Source organism: Juglans regia, chromosome 1 (assembly GCF_001411555.2).
Source record: "Juglans regia cultivar Chandler chromosome 1, Walnut 2.0, whole genome shotgun sequence".
Lineage (NCBI taxonomy): Eukaryota > Viridiplantae > Streptophyta > Magnoliopsida > Fagales > Juglandaceae > Juglans > Juglans regia.
In genome coordinates, this window is record NC_049901.1 from 41,222,342 (window position 1) to 41,244,222 (window position 21,881).

The 21,881-nt window shown below is 34.8% G+C and overlaps 2 protein-coding genes across 4 annotated transcripts; one reads left to right on the forward strand and one right to left on the reverse strand.

Moving 5' to 3' along the window:
• Positions 1-2,195: 2,195 nt before the first annotated feature.
• On the forward strand, positions 2,196-8,350 carry LOC108995619 (zinc finger BED domain-containing protein DAYSLEEPER-like). Of its 2 annotated transcripts, XM_018971208.2 has the most exons (3): positions 2,283-2,501; positions 4,951-5,022; positions 5,387-8,350. In XM_018971208.2, exon 3 carries the CDS (start codon positions 5,412-5,414, stop codon positions 8,133-8,135), a length of 2,724 nt encoding a protein of 907 aa, XP_018826753.1. In that variant the 5' UTR covers positions 2,283-2,501; positions 4,951-5,022; positions 5,387-5,411; the 3' UTR covers positions 8,136-8,350. The 2 variants fall into 2 exon arrangements, with proteins under 2 accessions (XP_018826752.1, XP_018826753.1); XM_018971207.2 differs by lacking the exon at positions 4,951-5,022 and having other exon boundaries at positions 2,196-2,501.
• A 507-nt stretch (positions 8,351-8,857) lies between these two features.
• Positions 8,858-12,519, reverse strand: LOC108995620 (probable galactinol--sucrose galactosyltransferase 6). Of its 2 annotated transcripts, XM_018971210.2 has the most exons (6): positions 12,427-12,519; positions 12,233-12,272; positions 10,740-12,142; positions 10,405-10,614; positions 10,145-10,279; positions 8,858-9,734 (listed from the first exon to the last, which is right to left on the reverse strand). In XM_018971210.2, the coding sequence occupies exons 3-6, from the start codon at positions 12,053-12,055 to the stop codon at positions 9,044-9,046; spliced, it is 2,352 nt and encodes a 783-aa protein (XP_018826755.1). In that variant the 5' UTR covers positions 12,056-12,142; positions 12,233-12,272; positions 12,427-12,519; the 3' UTR covers positions 8,858-9,043. The 2 variants fall into 2 exon arrangements, with proteins under 2 accessions (XP_018826755.1, XP_035548161.1); XM_035692268.1 differs by lacking the exon at positions 12,427-12,519 and having other exon boundaries at positions 12,233-12,288.
• Positions 12,520-21,881: the final 9,362 nt, after the last annotated feature.

Genomic DNA, 21,881 nt, shown 5'->3' on the forward strand with positions numbered 1-21,881 from the left:
GTTCACATTCCAGAATATTGCAAATACCTTTTTTATTTGGTTTTATAGATATGTATGGGAAATGGGAAATTGCTTTTTAGAAACAAAAATAAGAGAGAGATGAGGTTTAAGTTATTTGATCGAATATATTTACACCACATATCATTTATATAGTATAATTTAATTTATAAGATTAAAATTTTAAATTTTATCTTTCAAATCAATTTATACCACTTGGATGATGTGTGATATAAAGATTTTCAAATAGAATTATTTTAAGGATGCTACTATAATAACAAAATATTATAAAAGTGTCCACATAAAAATAAACTCATAAACTGACGTGACTTAATTCATGTGATCCATTTTATTTTCTTTACAATAAAATTAAATTTATAATCTGATGTACAACATCAAAACACGTCAATTTATAAATTTATTTTTATAAAAAAAATTTGTGTCTAAAGTGTTTCTCAAATATTAATTTATTCATAAGGATGCTTGTCTAGAGAGCTAGCTTAGATGAGCTTGGAATAAGCTTACCATGTAAGACTAGATGCATGCATTGTTGAAGACAAAACCAATATGATCCCTGAATAAATGGGTTCAGTTCAACATGTTGAATATTTTATTAATTGGATGAAGTCTAAAGGCATTATTCGAATTCAAGACATTTGCTCTAATACCATATGAAATCATCGTTTGTCTAAAAAGTCCAAACTAATGAGAATATATAAAATATGAGAAATTTTATTTACAATCTTCAAATATAACATTGCTCATAGAATATATTATTTAATATCCACCAAAGCCATAATCGTAACAAGTGGGTAGATAAAGAATAATAGGCATGAATCATTCCCCTTTAATATCATACTTAAAAAGACTCAAATTCATAAGATATGTATATATATATATATGCGGCTAAACCAAGTATCCCCTTAAGAGCATTAGCATTGGTCTATACATATGCATATGCAAAGTCATATTTACATAATATGACCTTAAAATCCTTCACATTGGCTTATGCATATCCAAATATTTAGCTACCTATGAACAGTGTTTATCTAAATTTAGATAACCACTATTCACCCTACAAATCATATTTTAATCATTATTTCTCTCTCCTCCCACTCTCTCTCTCACAATCCTTTCATTTTCTCTCTCCTTCAACAGCACAACAAACCTTCACTTGCACATTCATTTTATTATTATAATATATTATATATATATTTTTCATTTTATTATATTTTTAATATAATATATAAAAAAATATATTTTTTATTAATGCATTTATATTATTAATGTCAAATGTATGTAGTGGATGCTAATTGTAAAATATATATAAAAAAATTGATTTTAGCAAAAAATTAATAATAATAAAATAATAATATTTTATTATTATTTTGTCTCAAATATGCATAAGCCAATGTGAGATTTTTGCTTGAATGACAAAGTGGATATGCAAAAGAGGTGATTTTGCATATGCATATACATAGACCAATGCTAATGCTCTAACAATGGTAAAGCGGAACTAGAAAATTGGACAAACTATCTTTGATAAAATTTAAATTACAACAAATGAGATATTTAATCAATTATTGAAATTATGAATTATTTTATATATATATTAAATATATTTTTGAAATGAATTTTTTTTTATTATTTGAAGAATGAGGGTTTCAAACTTTAGACTTCTATTTTAAAAATTAAAAATTATGTCAGACCACATGTCTTTGACTTCTGAAAGGGATTTCAAGAAAATAGTTAAAACCCCCAATAATATTAGGCTGAGCTAACCAAATTCACATAAAAATGGGTCAAAACAAAAGGTCCGGGAGGAGCAGTGTTGGTGGATGGATCAGATTCAATGTGAGCCTCAAAAAGAAGCATCTCAAAATAGGAATCAAAGATATCCCCTTTTTATTTTTATTTTTATTTTATTTTGGTAGAGTTTAGACACGCAATTGGGCTTTAAAAAAAGTCATAATTATCTGCCCCCAAAACCAAACCTAAGGTGGACCCCTGGCCTCATAAATAGGAATAGTAGTGGGAGGAGACCCATTAAGTCAAGTCCACCAAACACACACAAATATATATATATATATATATATATAATTAAATTTTTTATAAATAATAATAATTAATTTTTTTTTTTTAAAAAAAAAAAGGAAACTGGACCTATCCCCCCCGCCCCCCCTAAAAAAAAAAAAAAAGTCCAATACCCAAAGGGCAAGAGTTTGGCAGTTGAAGAATTTCCAGATCGTGTTGTTGTGTGATCTAATTCCCCCCTAAAGGCTGAAACTTTAAACTACCCCAAATTAAAAAGAAAAACTAGTCCCTGTCGGTCCAATTAGCTTCACGGGTTTATTTGTCCCAAGCCCAATCTCACTCCCTCTCTCTCCCCCGAGCCTGTCTCTGCAAAACCCTAGATCTCTTCCGGTCCCGGAAACCCCCCCCAAGCTCGGGCCACGTCCCGTTCGGGCCTCAGTTCTTTTTGTATTTTAAGGATCTCTCTCGCGGTAAAACCCTCTGACCCTAAAGCAATTTCATTTTCTTTGCTTTTTTAATTAATTTGTTATAATATTTTGGGATGAGCTTGTTCTTCGTTCTTCTTTGGATGCTTTTGGTTTTTCACCCATTGAATTCTGGTTTTGGAAATTTCGTAGCGTATCGTAGCTTAATTCGTTGGTGTTACGAGCTGGAAGAACTGGGTTTTTGCTGATTCCGTGGTGGCGATGATCGGGTTCTTTTTACTGATTCTTGGGTTTTATTTGATCCGGGATGATTTTTTATTTTTTATTTTTTTTTAAGCCCAGACGATCAAACCCTAGATCTGGACTCCATCAGATTGTAGAAGTATATTACCATATTTTAATCCGATCCGTGTGGACTTCATCTGTAGCTTTGATCTTCAGATGGACCTGATCAAGTGGACTTTATGGAGTCTAGGGCAGGTCTAGCTGATGGGGGTTGACTCGTCCGTATTTACTCAGTCGGGTCATGTGTCCTAAGCTCGGCCCATTAGTGAGTCCAGGTTAATCCAGCCATGATTTTAGTGCTGAACGAGCGTTTGTAGTCAGGGACACCAGTGTCAGGCGCTCTAAACTGAAGGAGCACTTGTGTTTGTGACACGAATTTGGTTTGCCATAGGCTTTAGCAAGCATAAATGTGGTACATGGTCAGTTTGGATCCTCCCTTCCCTCAATATATTTGACAAATCTGAGTCATCTGTGCATATGGGCCCACATAGGCCCACTGTCCACCACGTTAATACCTTTATATTTTAAGTGTAGGAATTTGCATTGAAGGTAGCATGCTTCCTTCTGTCATTGGCTGGTCTGGTATATGCATTAATTTTGGACTTAAAATTTTAAAAACATTGCTAAATTTTGGAGTCATCAAAAGTGTGTTGAAGGGGGAGCATATTTTACCCTCTCTTGTGCACGCAAGTGTGCATGCCTTAAAACTTAGGTATGTCAAACTCAGCAAAAGGCTACGAGAGAGCTGGCTTCATTAATGCTTGTGACAGTTAAAAGGCTTAGGAAAAATTGAAGAAACTAATTGTGGATGGAATTCCTTTGGTGCCACCCTGTGAAAAATTCCTTTGGAAGCTGAAAGAAGAAAAGAAATCAAACAGTTCTCAGTTGCATCCTAGCAAGCTTGTTTTAATCAATTTCGATGGTCCCCTATTTGGTTTATTTATACCTCTCCTTGGGATCTAATTAGCTTCGTTAACAGTTATGTCTTTTTAATATTGATTTTTTATTAAAAGAAAATAGAATAGTTATTTGAGAAATGTTTTGGCCACAAAGGAATTTCACAAAAGTAAACTCACAAATTGACGTGGTTTGATATGGTACGTCAGGTTCTAAAGTTACTTTTATTGTAAAGTAGATATAACGTATCATATGAAGCTATGTCAGTTTGTAAGTTTGCTTTTGTGAGATCTCTTTGTAACTGTAGCACTTCTCTAGTTATTTTATGAATTTAAGAAATGGTATAATTTAAGTGCGCATGATATATACAGAAGTAATCCTCTAAGGCTATATCATTTAAACATTACAAAAATTACTAGAAAAGGTCAAACTGTAATCTACCCTGCCATCCACTCCTATAAGTTATAACAATCTCAAGGGAAAAGATTATACTTATTTATGCTGGACCCAATGCCATCAAATGTCCCAAGTATTCCCTTCGCATGGCACACACTACATGAGACGAAGGAACGAGCATTTTAGATGTTGTTAATGCAATGCCCTTGTTGGATTGTTTTCCTATATTTGGGGGTGTATAAAGATGGCAGGGGAGTTGATTCCTATTTGTTGCACCTATGGCTGTTTTGATTCATGGACTGGTGCTTTACAACTCTGTATGCATTTGATGGGCACTGTATATTATTAGTTCTAGCTTCTATGTGCCCGGTGCTGATTGGTAAAATGATACGAGTGCCTCATGATTATTTGATTATGTTAAAAAAAAAATGTTATCTCATTATTGTAAGATTTGATGCTTGTTCAGATAATATTATTCCAAATTTTGTCATATCTCTACCAAAATTTCATTTTTGTTCTCAATGATTGATCAGTTTTTTAGCTTTTGATTAATTTTGTAATGGTGTGAGTTTTTGTATGTTAATCTAAAGTCGAAGGTAACCAGATGGCATCTTTAAATTCTTGGTGATTTGACTAATACCTCTGCAATTACATTGCTTTGCTTGTCAAAAATTATAAGCCCATTATCCTAGTGCCTGTCTTCCTGTTTGAGGATTTTGGCATCATAATGAAGACTGAAACTATTCAAGTTGTTTCCGCCTTGTGATATCTTTAGTTTACATCGCTTGAATGAGTTATCTTCAATGCAGTTTTTGTTCATAAATCCATTTTTCACCATCAATTGTAGCTCTTACATGAAATTCACTATTTAGCAGTTCTCTATTCCCTTTGATGGGATTTATTATGTTTGGAACAGGCAAATTGTGCTGAATCCCACTGTCCGTGAAACACTTTGTCTGCTGTGTGCATGGGAGTTCTTTCTTTCTTGGTACTTGTTTTCCACTGTTCTTTGGATGGCTGTGATTAATTTGGAGTTCCATATATTGTATTGGCTATCCTTTACTATGCTTTACTATTATACTCTGAGCAATAGACTCGTATTGATGGTTTCCTCAGTGTTCCATATTAGCTTGTTCCCTTTTTTTTTAATATGTGGGCATTATCTTCCTATCCGTTTTTCTATCCATTATTATTTTTTGGCTTCCAGCATAAAAAATATGCTTTTCAAACTCAGCTTGTTTAATTTTGCACCCAATGGTTCTTGTGTATAATTAAGCATTGATACTATCATTATGCCCTAAACTAATTTTTTTTAATTGCAACTAACCTTTCTTTAATATTTATGTGTGTAGCTGATTGTAGAAATTAATTTTTTCTATGGCAACCCTTGATGAGGAGAAGTTGGCAAAGCCAGATGCGCACAAGATTGGAAATTCACATGAGCACGCGGTGGAAACCCCTGATGAGGTTGCATTGGGAACCCCAAATGAGCACACCATGGGAACCTCAAATGAGCACACCGTGGAAACCCCGAATGAGCACACCATGGAAACCCCAAATAATCACACCACGAAAACCCCGAATAATCACAAGAGGGAAACCCCAAATGAGCACACAACAGAAACCATATCTGAGCAAATGGTGGCAACCTCAGATGAGCAAATGGTGGCACCCCCGGATGAACAAATGGTGGCACCCCCGGATGAGCAAATGGTGGCACCCCCAGATGAGCAAACAATGGCACCCCAAGATGAGCAAACGATGGCACCCCAAGATGAGCAAAAGATGGCCCCACCAGATGTGCACATGATGGCCCCACCAGATGAGCACGCAATGGCAGTCCCAGATGAGCACGCAATGGTAGTCTCAGATGACCATGCAATGGCAATCTCAGATGTGCACGATCTGGCAATCTCGGATGTGAACGATCTGGCAATCTCGGATGAGCACGCTCTGGCAATCTCGGATGAGCACGATCTGGCAATGTCGGATGAGCACGCTCTGGCAATCTCGGATGAGCACGCTCTGGCAATCTCGGATGAGCACGCTTTAGCAATCTCCTTTGAGCATTCAGTGCCAACCCCAGATAACAAAAGGATGACTCCAGAAGTGAACCATGAGCTGCCAAATTCAGAAACACAACCTAACAAGAGAAGGAAGAAAAAGTCCATAGTATGGGAGCACTTCACCATAGAAGCTATTAGTCCTGGATGTAGACGGGCACAATGCAAGCAATGCAAGCAAAGTTTTGCATACAGTACAGGTTCTAAAGTTGCTGGAACCAGCCACCTGAAACGCCACATTGCCAAGGGGACCTGCACAGCACTTCTACGAAGCCAGGGGCAGAATCAGTCAACACCATATACCCCACGTTCAAGGATGGGAGGAACTGGCAGTGCAACTGATGCACCAAAACGACGTTACAGAACTCCTGGCTCACCCTACATTATGTTTGATCAGGATCGTTGCCGCAATGAGATTGCTAGGATGATAATCATGCATGACTACCCCCTTCACATGGTTGAACATCCAGGGTTTATAGCTTTCGTCCAGAATCTTCAGCCCCATTTCAACATGGTGAGTTTCAATACTATCCAAGGGGATTGTGTTGCAACTTACTTGATGGAAAAGCAAAACCTAATAAAGTTTATCGAGGGCATTCCTGGGCGCATTTGCCTTACACTGGATATGTGGACTTCGAGCCAAACAGTAGGTTATGTGTTTATAACTGGACACTTCATTGATAGTGATTGGAAGTTGCACAGGCGGGTTCTCAATGTCATAATGGAACCATATCCTGATTTGGACACTGCCCTTAGTCATGCTGTTGCTGCTTGCCTTTCTGATTGGAGTTTGGAGAGCAAGTTATTTTCTCTAACTTTTAATCAGCCGCTAAGTGAAGCTGCTCTTGAGAATCTTAGGCCTCTTCTTGCCATTAAGAACCCTCTAATCCTCAATGGTCAATTATTAGTTTGTAATTGCATTGCACACACTTTGAGCAGCATGGCAAAAGATGTACTAGGGGCAGGGCAAGGAATAATCAAGAAAATCCGGGATAGTGTTAAGTATGTGAAGACATCAGAAGCCCACGAGGAAAAGTTTCTCGATCTCAAGCAACAGCTTCAAGTTCCCAGTGAAAGGAGTCTATCTCTTGATGATCAGACTCAATGGAATACAACTTATCAAATGCTGGTGGCTGCTTCTGAGTCAAAGGAAGTGTTTTCTTGTTTGGATACTTCTGATCCTGATTACAAGGATGCCCCATCAATGGAAGATTGGAAGCATGTTGAGACTCTCTGTACATACTTGAAACTTCTCTTTGACGCAGCAAACATCCTGACCTTCACAACTAACCCAGCTGCAATTACATTCTTTCACGAATTGTGGAAGATTCACACAGAGCTAGCTCGTGCTGTTGCAAGTGAGGATCCCTTCATCAGCAACCTCACTAAAATGATGCAAGAAAAAGTTGAAAAATACTGGAAAGATAGCAGTCTGGTTTTGGCAATTGCAGTGGTCATGGATCCCCGTTTTAAGATGAAGCTTGTGGAGTTCAGTTTCTCAAAAGTCTATGGCGAAGAAGCCACCACATATATTAACATTGTCAATGATGGAATTCATGAGCTCTTTCATGAATATTTGACACTTCCTTTGCCTCTAACGCCAACTTATGCCGAAGAAGGAAATGGGGGAAGCAATATTAAGATGGAGGATTCCCAGGGAGGAAATCTTCTGTCTGATCATGGACTCACAGATTTTGATGTGTATATTATGGAGACTACAAGCCAACAGATGAAGTCAGAGCTGGATCAGTATTTGGAAGAGTCTTTATTGCCTCGTGTGCAGGAGTTCGATGTGTTAGGCTGGTGGAAGCTAAACAAGATGAAATACCCTACACTTTCAAAGATGGCTCGTGATATTTTGTCTATTCCGGTATCTACTGCTGGTCCTGACTCTGTATTTGATATAACAGGCAAGGAGATGGATCGATATAGGAGTTCTCTACGACCGGAGACGGTGGAAGCACTTATATGTGCTAAGGATTGGATGCAGTACGGCTCAACAGAAGCTTCAAACGCACTTGTAAGAATGGAATATTAGATTCTAGGTTTAGATTCTGTTACAGGATTTCTTGTATGATGGTACTTAACTGAGGAGACTGTTCTTACTCAGCTTTTTTCTTCGAACATTTTTCTTTATGATTGTAGTTATTCTTAAGTACTTACCGTCTTTGTAAACTGGTCGATCGGTGAAACCCTTTTTCTGTTGCTATTTAGATTTTTAGATGTCCATTCTATTGTAACATGTCATTTTTTGTAAAGTTTTGCTTCGTTTTTTCCTATTGCATATGGTGGATATATATTCTGTTCGAGAAATGTTATATCCACAAAGGGATTTTATAAAATTTAAATTTACAAATTGACATATTTTAACGAGACATATTCGGATCTACTTTTTAGTAAAATGAGTTTATAAATTTACTTTAATGAGATTCTTTTGTGGATTAAACATTTCTATTTATACACTATGAGCTTCAGCTAAGGGCTTTCTTCCTGTCCAAATAAAATAAAATAAAATTGTGCACCATTACTGGCTGTAATTGGTCAAGATTTTTACAGGAGTAGATTGAAGTTATATTGGTAATCCTAACCTAAGCTATCCGAAAACCCAGAAAGAGAGAGAAGGAGACATTCTTAATAATAATCTCCGATTATTAGTCTGATTATTTTGATAAAAATACACAATGTTAGATTATGGTCAAAACCTTCAACCCGGACTTTTCCCTCTACGCCCCAAGCATATGATAAGACAGAGGATCCACGTTAAGCAAAAGAAAGAAACTTTATTTAGATTTATTTCCCTCCAACCTTACACTATCTCATCAACCCAAATTACAACGCTTAGAACTTATAGATACAACAGACAAGATGATGGATCCCTCTCGTAACAATCCCAATTCCACCAACATTTTCCCTCCACCTCCTACCTAACCTAGGACGAATAAATGTTCATAACTCAACCTCCACAATATGAACCTTCTGACCCTCCACAGGTAAGCGATCCAAGCTCAAAGTCACTAACCCCGAATCCGTATTGTACACAAAATCAACCACATTCGAATTCACAGTGCACCTCCTTGGCCTGACTGAAGAATATGCACCAAATTTGCCACACCCTTTAACCTCCATGTGAACTAGCCCCACCAACTCTGAACTCTTGTTCTCCACCTTCACTCCAGGTACACCATTCCCTTCTCCTTCATATCCGCTTTCTAGTTCCAACAACTTGACCCCGTCTTTCACCTTGTATCTAAGCCTTTCTATGGCTCCTCCGGCATTGAACATGTCGACAAGTCCCACGGGAGCAAAATGGAACCCTGGTAATAAAATCTTGATGGGTGTGACAGTGAATATGTTGTGCTCGAGGACCTTGAGGGATACGGGCATGGCTGCATTGTAAGGAAGGGTAATGAGCTCACCAGTGTTGTGACAGTAGAAAGCACAAGCACCATTCCAATGGGTGTCAATGGTGGCCTCGGCTATGAGATGGACATCACGGCCCCTAATAGGGATAGTTATGGCCTCTGAGTTGGTTTGGTGGAAGGTGTTCTTTCTTTCGGCGCTGTTCCATGCTGCGCCTTGGCAGTTGTACACGCCCAGGACTCCGGTGTACTTGTTCATGTTCCATATCTTTAACAAGCTGAAACTAACTTATGTTAGTAAGAACAATACTTACCATAATAGACCGGGAATATAGATGGCTGAAAGTCTTTGACAAGAAAATATTATAACAATAGATTTAGTAAAAGACATGCTGTATAATCATATCCTCGGACTCTCATCTAGATTGGTAAATGGGTGCAAATGCTTCATCAACATCATATTGATGGTTAAGATTTGCAAGATTAGTTTACAAGAATTTACCATGCTAACAACATGCAACACAGTCCAATCCAGTTAAAATCTAACTCATGTCTTCAAAACTAGTCTAAAACGCTAAACTAGCTTTGTTATGTTCCGAAGACCCCATCCAAACAATATCTATCAAGTTCGATTACTGCTGGGGCAAATAAATAGAAAAAGGCAGCAAAACGGAAAATGTTCTTGTACCTAACACCATCACGGGCTGGATCAGTGAATAAACAATCTTTGGTTGGCCGACCAGGCAAGCGAGCTCGAAGGATAGAACCATCAGGCAGCACCAGCTTCTTCAAGAGCTCAAAATTATGTTTCCCAGGCGCATCACTGTTCCCAAAAAGGAAATAAACCAGACACGTGCCTTTATTAGCCTATTGATGATCAAAACACATTACAAAAAAAATAAGTAGTTAGCTAATTATGTTGTCGTAGAGAGATATAAGATATGCTACCTGACGTAAATGGGACCACCGCTGATTGCCCTGGCTGATCCGTGGTATTCGGCAGCTGGATGGAGGGAGTGGAACATGTCCCAATCCGGCTGCATGAACTCTCCCAAGAAAACACTGTTGAATGCCACCGCTGCTATGTGAATGGTGTGCGATGTCGGGTCTCGTGGGTAGAAGTCATCTGATGCTCTCACCACAGCCGTTTGTTTCGAGCTGTTCCATTCCACCACACATCACATAAGAGTTTCCCAAATCATACTACAAATTCAAACTCTGATTTTCTGTTTACAGAGAAAGTAAAAATGGCCATAATAATAAGGGTGAAAAAGTAAACTTACCAATAAAGAGCATCAGTATTGTGGCTCATGCAAGCAATGCAGCCATTATCAGGAAAGTTTCGAGAAACGGAGGCGTCAAGGGCCTGGTGATATTGCCTGGTCAGCTCGACCCTGCCACCAAGCCCTGCACCCAGTGTCTCCAATATGCACTGCACGTCCACCTTCACTCCATCGATGCCCGCAGACGCCAAGTAACTGTGCAACTCTTGGTAGAACTTGTACACGTGCATCGGATTCACCAGGCCCAATCCCTGCACCGCCAGCACATCTGTCTTCCAGCCGGGTTCGTTCTCTGCCACACCCTTCGACACCACCGGATACTTCATCATCGGCCCGTATTGCTCCATCTCCTTAACCCCAGGCCGGACCCCGCCCCAGTACCCGGTAATCGCGTGCCACACGTACACGTGCTTCAACCCGTGTTTCTCTTTCGCTATTTTCACGATGTTCTTAATCCCCGCCGTCGAGTCGTCTATGCTCTGGAACTTTGAGTTTTCTTTGATTCCCGTCAGCCTAAGCAACGGCTGCTGCTCCTTCTCGCTCTCGTCCCCGTCTTGTGGGTCGCCGCCAACCGATTGCCATCCGTCGTCAATGATGACAAACTTCGGCGGGGTTCCACCAGTGGCGAGAGATGAGAGCCCGGCCTCAACACCTTCTTGGGTCACCTCCTGGTAAAATGCGTCCCAGGTGCACCACCCGAAGTAGTCGACGATTCCGGGCAGTTTCTTCTCATGCCGTTGCCGGAAAGTCTTCAGATGCGATTTCACAGCCCCGAGAGCGTCGGTGATCGTGCCGAAAGGATCGGTCCCGGAGCTGATGAACAAAGAGTGCGTAAAAGACGACGCCTTGGTGTCCGCGTCGCCGCTCTCTAGACAGAGCTCGAGCTTGTCTTGTGCATTTCCCTGTAAGCAAGCCCGGAAAGAGCCTTCGATTAAAGGAAGGAAGACCGTGTAGACGATCTGGTTCTCTTCGTTTCCGTCATCCGGTTCGACGTGGGACCCATTTTTGGTTTCGACCAGTAGGAACTGCGTCTCCAGGGGAATGTCCCTTCCTTTATCGCCCATTTTCTGGGCCATCCACCATAACTTGAACCTAAAGCATGCCATGAACCGGACCTCACGCAGGGATCCGAGCGGGACCACGTGCCGGCTGTTGTCCTCGTCGAAAATGGCTCCGAGAAAGACCCCCTCCACAGGACCAGAAGCCGAGCCCGAGCCGGACGTGGCGATCACATTTTCCGGTACTCCCGTCAGGATCGTTCGGTCTTTCACGATGAGCTTCCGGTCGGCGATCCGAACCGCCGGTTTGATCGTCATTGCTTCTTCTTCTTCCTCTTCCTCCTTTGCCTCCTTCTGCCCTCCTTCCTTGTAATTCTTTCTGTACGGGGTTCTCGGCTCGCTTCTCTGCAATTACCAAAAATAAAAATGAACTCACATCAGATTTAATTACGAAAATCCAGCACGAGAATCTGAAATGTGAGTTATTATATCTACCTTAAAAGCCAATAGCGGAAGTACCCGATTCGAGTTCCAACTGCGAAATCCAAAACATGCAGAAATCAACCAAACCTCGTCAGCAATTGAAACGAAAAAGAAAAAGAAAAAGAAAAAAGAAAAAGAAATCCCTTCAATTTCTCGGGAACCAAACAGGGAGAATCGACGAAATAAAATCGTAAATGGAATTGTACCAGAACTAGAGCTTCGCTTGATCAGTGCCTCTGAAAAGCGAAGAGAGTAATGTGAATGAAAGAGAGGTCTGGTATTTATAGCCATAGATCCAGCACTGTAACAAAAATTGGACACCATTGTTTTCTGAATTAATTTGTTTTCTATCCTCAAAATGTTCCTTCTCAGCCTCGGCCTTGTCGTCGTGTTTTCTACAGGTACTTCCCTTTGCTCTCGACTTATCCAACGGCAATAAAGTATCCGCCATGTGTTGGTAGTTCAAACTTGACGGTGGATATGATTTCCACGTCGGATCCACGTCTTACCAATCAAGAAACTCGGATTGGGGTGTATTACAACAAACGAGGGTTTACGAACATTTTGATGTAGTCGACGCCTTAGATCGACGCGTGTAAAATAACAATTTTGTTCCGGTTGAGTAGGTATACGTGTCGGATCAGTGTTGAGGGCTCACGTACGGAGCATGGTACTGGTAGTGTGTGAGAGATGTTTCTCCAAAAAAACGAAAAGTGCTTATCTGTGTCCACGTACCCAGCTTTTGACGTCTTTCCATCATTCACCAAACTTGAAACGGAAGTACTATTGGACTTTTACGCGCTTCAAAAGTTTACGCAACGCGTAGCTTCCCACCCTTTTTTTTCTTTTCTTTTCTTTTTTTATACACGCGTAGCTTCCCCCTAGGCCCTAAGCCAACGTAAATTACCAAGAAAATATAAATAGCTTCAAGAATGTTAGGTAAAAACATACTAAATTATGTATCATATTGACATGATTTTTTTACTAAAAAAAAAATAATAATAACAGATTTTTAAGAGAAAAAAAAAAGGTTTATTATTTCATAAAAATTATTTCTGTCTTTAATTTATACATTTTTATTAAATAGATATATTATATTTCAATATCAATAAACGATTTAGTGCTCTAACTCGCTTACAATAAGATTTTTACATAAAAAAATAATAATAATAAGACAACTTCTCATAACGCTTAGCATCCCATTTCATCTCTAATAATTTTTGAAATTTTTCATAATTTTTTTAATTATTTTTTAAACACAAAATTAATATAATTTTAATATATTTTAAAATAAAAAAATTATGAAATAATTTTAATTTTATATTAATTTTATTCAATTTCTTTCTCTTTATTTTTTCAAAACTCAGCAAATCATTTCTTTATAATTTACAAAATTTTGAAGTATTCCAAATATCCAAATATGCCATTAAACTGTGACAGTTTCTTAACTTTTTTAAGAACATATATGATTGTTAAAACAAAATATCATCGTTTGTTATATAGTAAATAATAAAAGGAAAATGCTCTGTGTTGTGAGAAAGCCGGTTCTGACATTTTTTGTATTTGAAGATGACTTAAAATGATTTGAAATGAGCTGAGATGGATTGTGAATAGTAATGAGATGAGTTGTGAATAGTAGTGAGATTTGTGAGTTAAAGTTGCTGAATAGTAGTGAAATGAGTTGAGATGAGCTGAGATCACTTACGAATCCAAACGAGTCCTTAATATTTTTTAATGATATTGTGATTTTTTTTTTTAATCCTTAAAATGACTAAAAAATACATTGAAAACTAAAAAAAAAAAATCAAATAGCCTTCTAGGTGACATCTCTCGGGCTACACCCTCTGTGCTATGGCACTGTCCATATAATAATAATAAAAAAAAAACATTAGAAAGATCATTCATATGAATCTATATAGTCTGAAGATTAAGAACTATAAAAAACTATTCAAGATTTCTCATTGATTTTAGTATGACGATATCATTTTTTATGTTAAGGTGAACTTAAAATTTGTCGATTTTCATGTTGATAGATAAATAGGATGTCTTAGAATTATTTACTAGAATTGTAAGAAATAAATTTTAGGAAAACCTAATGTAATTCGTTTCCTAATATTTATTGTTTATCGTGTGCCTTTAAAAAATAAGTTACATATTTTACATAAAAATTACATACTATTTTCACATCTCTTTAATATCCACTAATAATTCAGACGAACAAAAAACTATAGATTGGGTAAGCACAACACACTTATTTTAAAAAAGAGTAAAGTCATTTTAAAAATAAATTAATTTTTTATATAAATCTCATATTTATTTTTTTTTCAAAAATAATATGTGGTGTTTGCTCATTTTATAATTATAAATATTATTTTTGTTCGACATTTCTTTTTGACCAAAATTTATATTTTTAAAAAAAAAATTCACGTTTTGTTATTTTATACGGATAAAAACTAGTATCATGTAAACTTCAAAAGTGAGTAAAATTAAAAATATCTCAAATCATCTGTGAGTAATTATCAAATAATTTATAAATAATAATAAATAAATTCTTAATAATAATAAATTATAAAAAATGATAGTTACAATCGTGACTCGTGAATAGGCAAACGCAATTACTTTTAAAAAAATGAATAAATGCATAACTCCACATAAAAAAAAATTAATTTTTTAATAGTAGATTCTATTTTTTTTTTAAGATAATTGTATGATGATTGCGAACTCTATGACTATACGAAATATTATTTATAAATTATTTGTAAATAATAATTAATTGCTAGTAAATAATAATAAAGTACTTTTACACAACATATCCTAAGGCAGTGTTTTCCTAACGAAATTAGCAAATGACAGTTTTATTTTTGTAAGTTCTGGTTTATAGATTAGAGGAATGAGGGTATCTTTGTATTCATAGGCATCATGATCAACTCATGATGTTCGTATAGCTTTATCAGCTATCTTGCTATAGCTAGCCAACTTTGACAATCAACTAAAATCCTGATTTAAAAATAAAAAAACGTGTTTTGTGCCTATCTCGTTGATAGAAAATAAAATAAAATAAAAAATAGAGGGAAAAAAGAGATAGAATTTGAGACCTACATTTTTATTATTCTCATTTGTTAATGAATATACAATATATACATTTCTATTTATAGTAAAATTATACAGAAATAAAATGAGATAAATATTTCAATTATTATAAAAATAAAATTAAGATAATATCAAATCGTGTGATAAAACTGTTTTTTCCTCAATTTAACTTCAAGCCTTTAACATTTCCATAAAACAGCATGGCATGGACTTTTGTCAATTGACATTTTTTTAAAAAATAATGTTAGATATAGTTAATGAGTGGTTTGAATTTAGAGATGAGTTGAGATAATTTGTAAATAGTAGAATAGAAATTGAATTATTTATTAAATTTTATGTAGAAATTTGAAAAAATTATTTTAAGATTTAAAAAAATTGAATTGTTTATTATATTTTGTGTATAAATTTTAAAAAATTATAATAATAAGATGAGATAAGATGAATTAATGTGAGTTTTGAATTCAAACAAAGCCATATGTACAAATCTCGTACACTCTCTTTAAAACAAAAATAAGGTTTACTATTAAGAAATATATATATATCTTATGTGAAACCCAAACTTATTCACTTTTTTTAAAAAAAAAGCTCGCATAACTTACACATTAAGTCTGTAAATACAATTTTTTTTATCTCATCTCATATAATTATTATAATTTTTTTAAACTCTCTTATAAAATATAATAAATAATTAAATTTTTTTATGATAATATTTTATTTAATTTTTAATTTTTATATTGTCACATTTAATAGACAAACGAGTTCCATCTCTTTCAGTTTGTTAAGAAAAGAACAAATTTTCTGTACACGATGAACCAGTCAAGTTGTATCGTATTATCTTGTATTGGATATATGCATATAAATTACAGATATTTCACATTCCTCTTGCAGTCAAGATCCGGAGGCCGGAGCTGCGCATCGTGCGGCTCGAAACACGTACGAAATGATAAAGATAAGAGACAACGAAGAAGTAGAAAAGTCGTATGGCTCTCTCTCTCTCTCTCGATCTCTAGGATTAGCTGATGTGGCAGACAAATTTATATAGAATAATATTATATAGAATCGTAATATATATAAAAATCGTATAATTATTTTTAAAAAAATATAATTTATTATTAAAATATTAATAAAACTACTAATCTATTTTATAATATTTATATATTCACTAACTATTATTTTTTATTAATAACAAATATTTATAATTGTAAATTATGTAATTATTATGTAATCATTATAAAAATAAAATATAAAATATAAAATTTACATAAAAAGAAATTAATTTTATAATAATAAATTTTATTTTATTTTATTAGGATTACGTTAAGTTTGTATATTTTATAATTATAGAGTACTCTTTTTCATGTGCAGGACACCACGTCACATAAAAGATCATTTTTGTTCCAGCTTGATTAACTGCATACGTGTCCTTAATTTCCGTTCAAGCACCTAAATAACCGGACAATTATTGCTTAATAGTCTTATACACTGCTATTACATTTCCAACGTGACCCAACAGCAGAATGACACGTGCATTCAGCAAGCCAAGATGCTTGGTCAAAATGGAATAAAGCCAAAATAAGCAGGCGTGAAGGACATTATTTGTGTGTAATATGCTTTATAAAGAAAAATTCTAAATAATCTGAAGAAGAAATCACGTTTAGGATTCCTAGGCATTTTGTCGTCAAGTAAACGCCAGAGATCGTTGGCAAACGTGGAATAGATGTTTGTATTTTTTTTTCAATTGTTTAAACAAATCATATATAGAAATAAATATAAGCTAATAAGTTGATGTTATAATATTAAATAATTATTTTTATTAATTATTAATTATTAATTTACACTTCCCACGATATCTTATAAAAAAACATATCACATTCTGTAAAAAAAAAATTATCAAATGTGAAATATGAAGATGAATAATTATTAATGACCGATGTATAATAAAGCTCTATAATATTTAGACCAACTTTTATTTATGGTGTTGGCCAAATTTGAGGGTTTTAAATAGAATAAAAATAGATATATAAAGTAAATTTTACAACACTTATTATTTCCAGTATAATTATTTTAAATAATATTAAATGAACATAAAATATTATAAAATCACTATATACGTCTCTCTCACTCGAGAGTTTTAAATTCGGACAAGAGTTTCAAAAACTTTTTTTGTAATATTTTACCCTATGGGCGTAGAATCTTTGAATAGTGTAAGCCTCCCATTAACATTTAATACTACCTTAAATTCCTTATTGTTTTTTCTATTAAATTGAATAATATAATTATAAGAAGAAAGTGACACCATGTCTCTTAATTTATACCATTCATTATGCCATCTCAATTGTGGTACCCCGTGACTTATTTAAAAAAATTAAAATACAAGCATAAAAGGGTAGGAGGAATCTAAGATTTTAATCTTCATATATATATTTTTAAATTTTTTTTAATAAGCCACTTGACACCACATTGTTGTGTCATATTAAGAGGGCAAAGTAAGTGGTATAAATTATGAGACATAGTAGCATTATACATTCTATTAGTTTTAAAGTAATGCTAGATACAGACTTACAGTCTCAGACTATGCAAGCCATGTACATTCTCTTTAAAAGATTGAGATCCACTATTAAAAAATTAATTTTTTTTATGTATATTTTATATTTATCAATTTATTTCAAAAAGAGTGCATGAAGTTTGTACATTCTATTACTGCAAATATAATTTCTCTTTATTGTAGTCGTAATTATATGATATTATTTGCACGATATACAAGCAAAATATAATTAAAAATAAAATGAGAGTAGAGTATTAAGTATAACATTTTTAGATATTTATTTAATGTAGGACAAATAATCTTTGCATATACTTTTAAGGGAGTTGGGTTCTAGAGACATGCCTCTAAAAAGTTTTCAATCAAACAAACTTCCAAAAAAGGGTGGTTAATTGATCAAAACAACTTTAACATCTTGATTCTTAACATTGTTTTTTAGTTCACCATTTCAATTCTTGACATTGTTAAAGAAAAAAGGAGGCAATTATTTCCGACATGAATGAATATGATAGAGCGGTTGACGTGTTCTCTTTTATTTTTTTAAATGATTATATATCGAGTCAAAAGTTAATCAGGAATGCAACTCATTGATGCATTGAAACGAAAAAAGAAGAATGGAAAAAAGAAAAAGAAAGGTAAGTATGCAAGACTTCAAGGAAGTCTCATCCAATGATCAAGTTTACTTGTATCATAAAATATTAAAAGTATGGTTAATCAATGATAAATTGTACGTGAATACACTCCATATTCGTTTATATATATACGAGAGTTTCTTGCTAGAATCTCTCTGTTTTGACACTTGTCATCTTTATATTTGATTATGTTTTAGACTTTAAGAGGCAAATAAGCGCATAGCTTGTCATTTTCTTAGGTATTCCTTGAGATGAAATTTCAAAATGAAAAATTTTGATTATCATTTTCACATCACATTATATATAATTTTTTTTTTCTCTTACCGAATATATGGTGTATGGATGATGTGTTAAATAATTCAATTAATTTAGGAAGAATAAAAAAAACAAAAATTTAAAAAAATAAAAATAAGTGTGGTGTGTGGGGATGATGAATACTAAAACTCTTTCAAAATATTATCGATCTAAACTTGGTGTAGACCTATTCCTTACACGTTCTAAATAAAGAGTTGAGAGAATTAGGAGAAAAAAACAAATATTTAAAAGAAAAATACTAATATACCACTTAATTTATATTACTCATTCCTCATTTATGTGTGATTATAATGTGGTGCCACATGACTTGTTAAAAAAAATTTAAAATACAAACATAAAAAGGTAGAAGAGATCATGAGCCATTTTGTTTTGAATATATATTTTTCAATAGGCCACGTGCCATCCGGTGCCACATCAATAGATCAATGTGAGTGGTATAAATTAGGAACAAAAAATCTATACAACTTCCACACACCATATTTTTTTTAATTTTTATTATTTTTTTCTTTTATCAAATATTTAATATATAAATAATGAATATAAAAATTGAATTAGTTTAAAAAGAATAAACTAAAAAAAAAAATTAAAAAAAAATTAAAAATTTAAAAATTTAAAAAAAATATGATGTGTGGAGGTTAGAAGTTGTTTAGCATTACTCAATTAGGAATACTAGCATTACCCTATTTCGAAAATTAGGTCCATCATCTTTTTTAAAAGAAAAGAGAAAAAAAAAAAAAAAGGAAAAGTTAGGCCCATCTACAATGCTATGGCCTGTTTCAGTCTGTAACTAGTTTAAGAAATAGCAAGCCCGGCCCATCTTAGTCGGTTGGATGCTAAAACCCGCCAAATCCGTCCAATTGGCAACCGCCCTCCCTACTTGCAGAAGGTTTTGGCGCCAAAAGTGGAATCTGGACTCATTTTTGTTGTGATTAGCGTTTCATCGGAGGTCCTGCCTCTTCGTCTACTACTCTCCGGCAGCGATGGCTCATTCCTCCATTCAACTCGAGCAAAATCAGCGCCCCGATTTCCTTGGGCTCGAGAGGCAACAAGTGCTGCGCGTACTCTGCCCTCTTACAATTCCAGGAAGAGTCTAGACTCCAGTGTCAGTCTTGCTTCATATCGGATATTGAGAAGTTTTTGTTCTTCAAAGAGGTAAGATTTTAAAGCATTCGGGCTTAGCCTGCTATCTTGTAATTGTTCAGTAGCGGATGTTGCCAGTTTGGTTTAAGAGAAGTTAGTTAAACTCGCTATAATTACAAAAATGACGGTAAATATCACATTCTCAAAATGAATGTTAGTTTTCCGAAGTTTCCATATTCTGTGTATTTCTGGATTTTGACTCGTTCGATTTCTAATTACATTTGTTTGTAATTTAGGAGTGTGGCATATATCTATCGAACAGTTCAATGCTCCATTTTTAGATGCCGACCACAATTCTCTGTTGCAGGCAGTTTTTCATGCCCTTGACAATGTAAGGAAATGGAAGGAAAGGGAAAGCATTATATGTTGAGGAATAATTTCACATTGGCTGTGGACAAGGTCTTGGACATGTTTATAGGCAATGAGCAATCATTTTTTGTTGAACCGATTTTATGAGATGAGTTAGGCCAATTAATTTTTTTATGGTATTAGAGCCTGCCACAGGACGAATGGGGGCCCACACTACTTATCCCGTGACAAGGACTAGAAAAAATACTGACCTGCACGTGAGAGAGGATGTTGAGGAATAATCTCACATTAATTATAGACAAGGTCTTTGACATGTTTATAAGTAATGGGTAATCATCTCTTGTTAAACCGGTTTTATGAGATGAGTTAGGCTAATTAATTTCTTCACTATAGTGCAGAGAGCAATGTACACGGCAGGGGCTGAATATTCAGTACTCTGTTATTGCAGTGCGAAAAATGAAGGTACAACAGTTCCTCATTTACACGGTTTTCTCTAACAACCTAACAGACTGTTCTTCTCCTAAAAATAGAATCAAGCTAATTATCTAAATATATTTACAAAGAATGAAGGTAAAAACAAATAAGGGATACAAAAGTAATTACAATCATCCCATTTCATTCTTGTGCAATACATCTGGGTAATTTGTTATTTGTAGCCATGCAATTTGTAGCATTTGTCTGATGTATGTCCAGACAAATGGCAGTGAGAAGTTAGCAGCCAAATTAAGTGATAGGATAAGACTTACAAATAAAAAAATAAAAAACTAAGTGATAGGATAAGACTTACAAATAAAAAAATAAAAAACTAAGTGATAGGATGAGGGACTTGTCACATATATGGGCTCCTCTAATACGTAGAAGACTTCTCTGCTTTGACAAGAGGGATAGATACATGTCAAAAAGGTGTTTGCTGAAGATTAAGTCTACAACACCCACTAGTTCTCTCAATGGTACTAACATGCTTATGTTGTTCCTCATATATTTGTGTTATGAAGCAGTAATGGTAAAGAGAAGTCCATCTTAATTATGAAAAGGCTTTGAACATACTAACGTGGTGTGGTTACTTAAATTTGTTTGTGACATCGTATATTTTCTCCACATTCTTGTTCATGGAGTTGATAATTAATATAGGTCTAGTGTCTTGGCATTCTTTAAGGAAAAAAAAAAAAGATAAAATCACGATGTGAAAATTTTCAATAAGAACATCTTTCTAGCTTCTGCTCCAATTTCAGTATCTTAAGAACCATTACAAAATTAGTTTTAATTATTATAGATCTTCATTGGTGCTTGTTAGAATTTGGGGGTAACTTTTCATTGTTCCAAGCCAAATCAGGTGGGAATTTTTTTTTTTCTTTACAATGACTGTCTGTGGTTTCAAACTGAATATATCATGGGAAATTTTTTTTGTGAGGCAAATTAGACCGGTCACTGCATTTAAAATGCAGGAGATGTTTTCGAAAAAGTCAAGAAATTGACTTCTCTTGTGTGTTCATCCATGCCTACCTCATTTTACGTGGTTGAGTGTCCAAGATAGAAGCATGAGAAAAGTTCCTTCAGTCTAACTTTGATGCTGGTTTGAAAGACATTGGTGTCAAGCTTAACATTTGCCTATAATCTTTCCAACATTTCATAT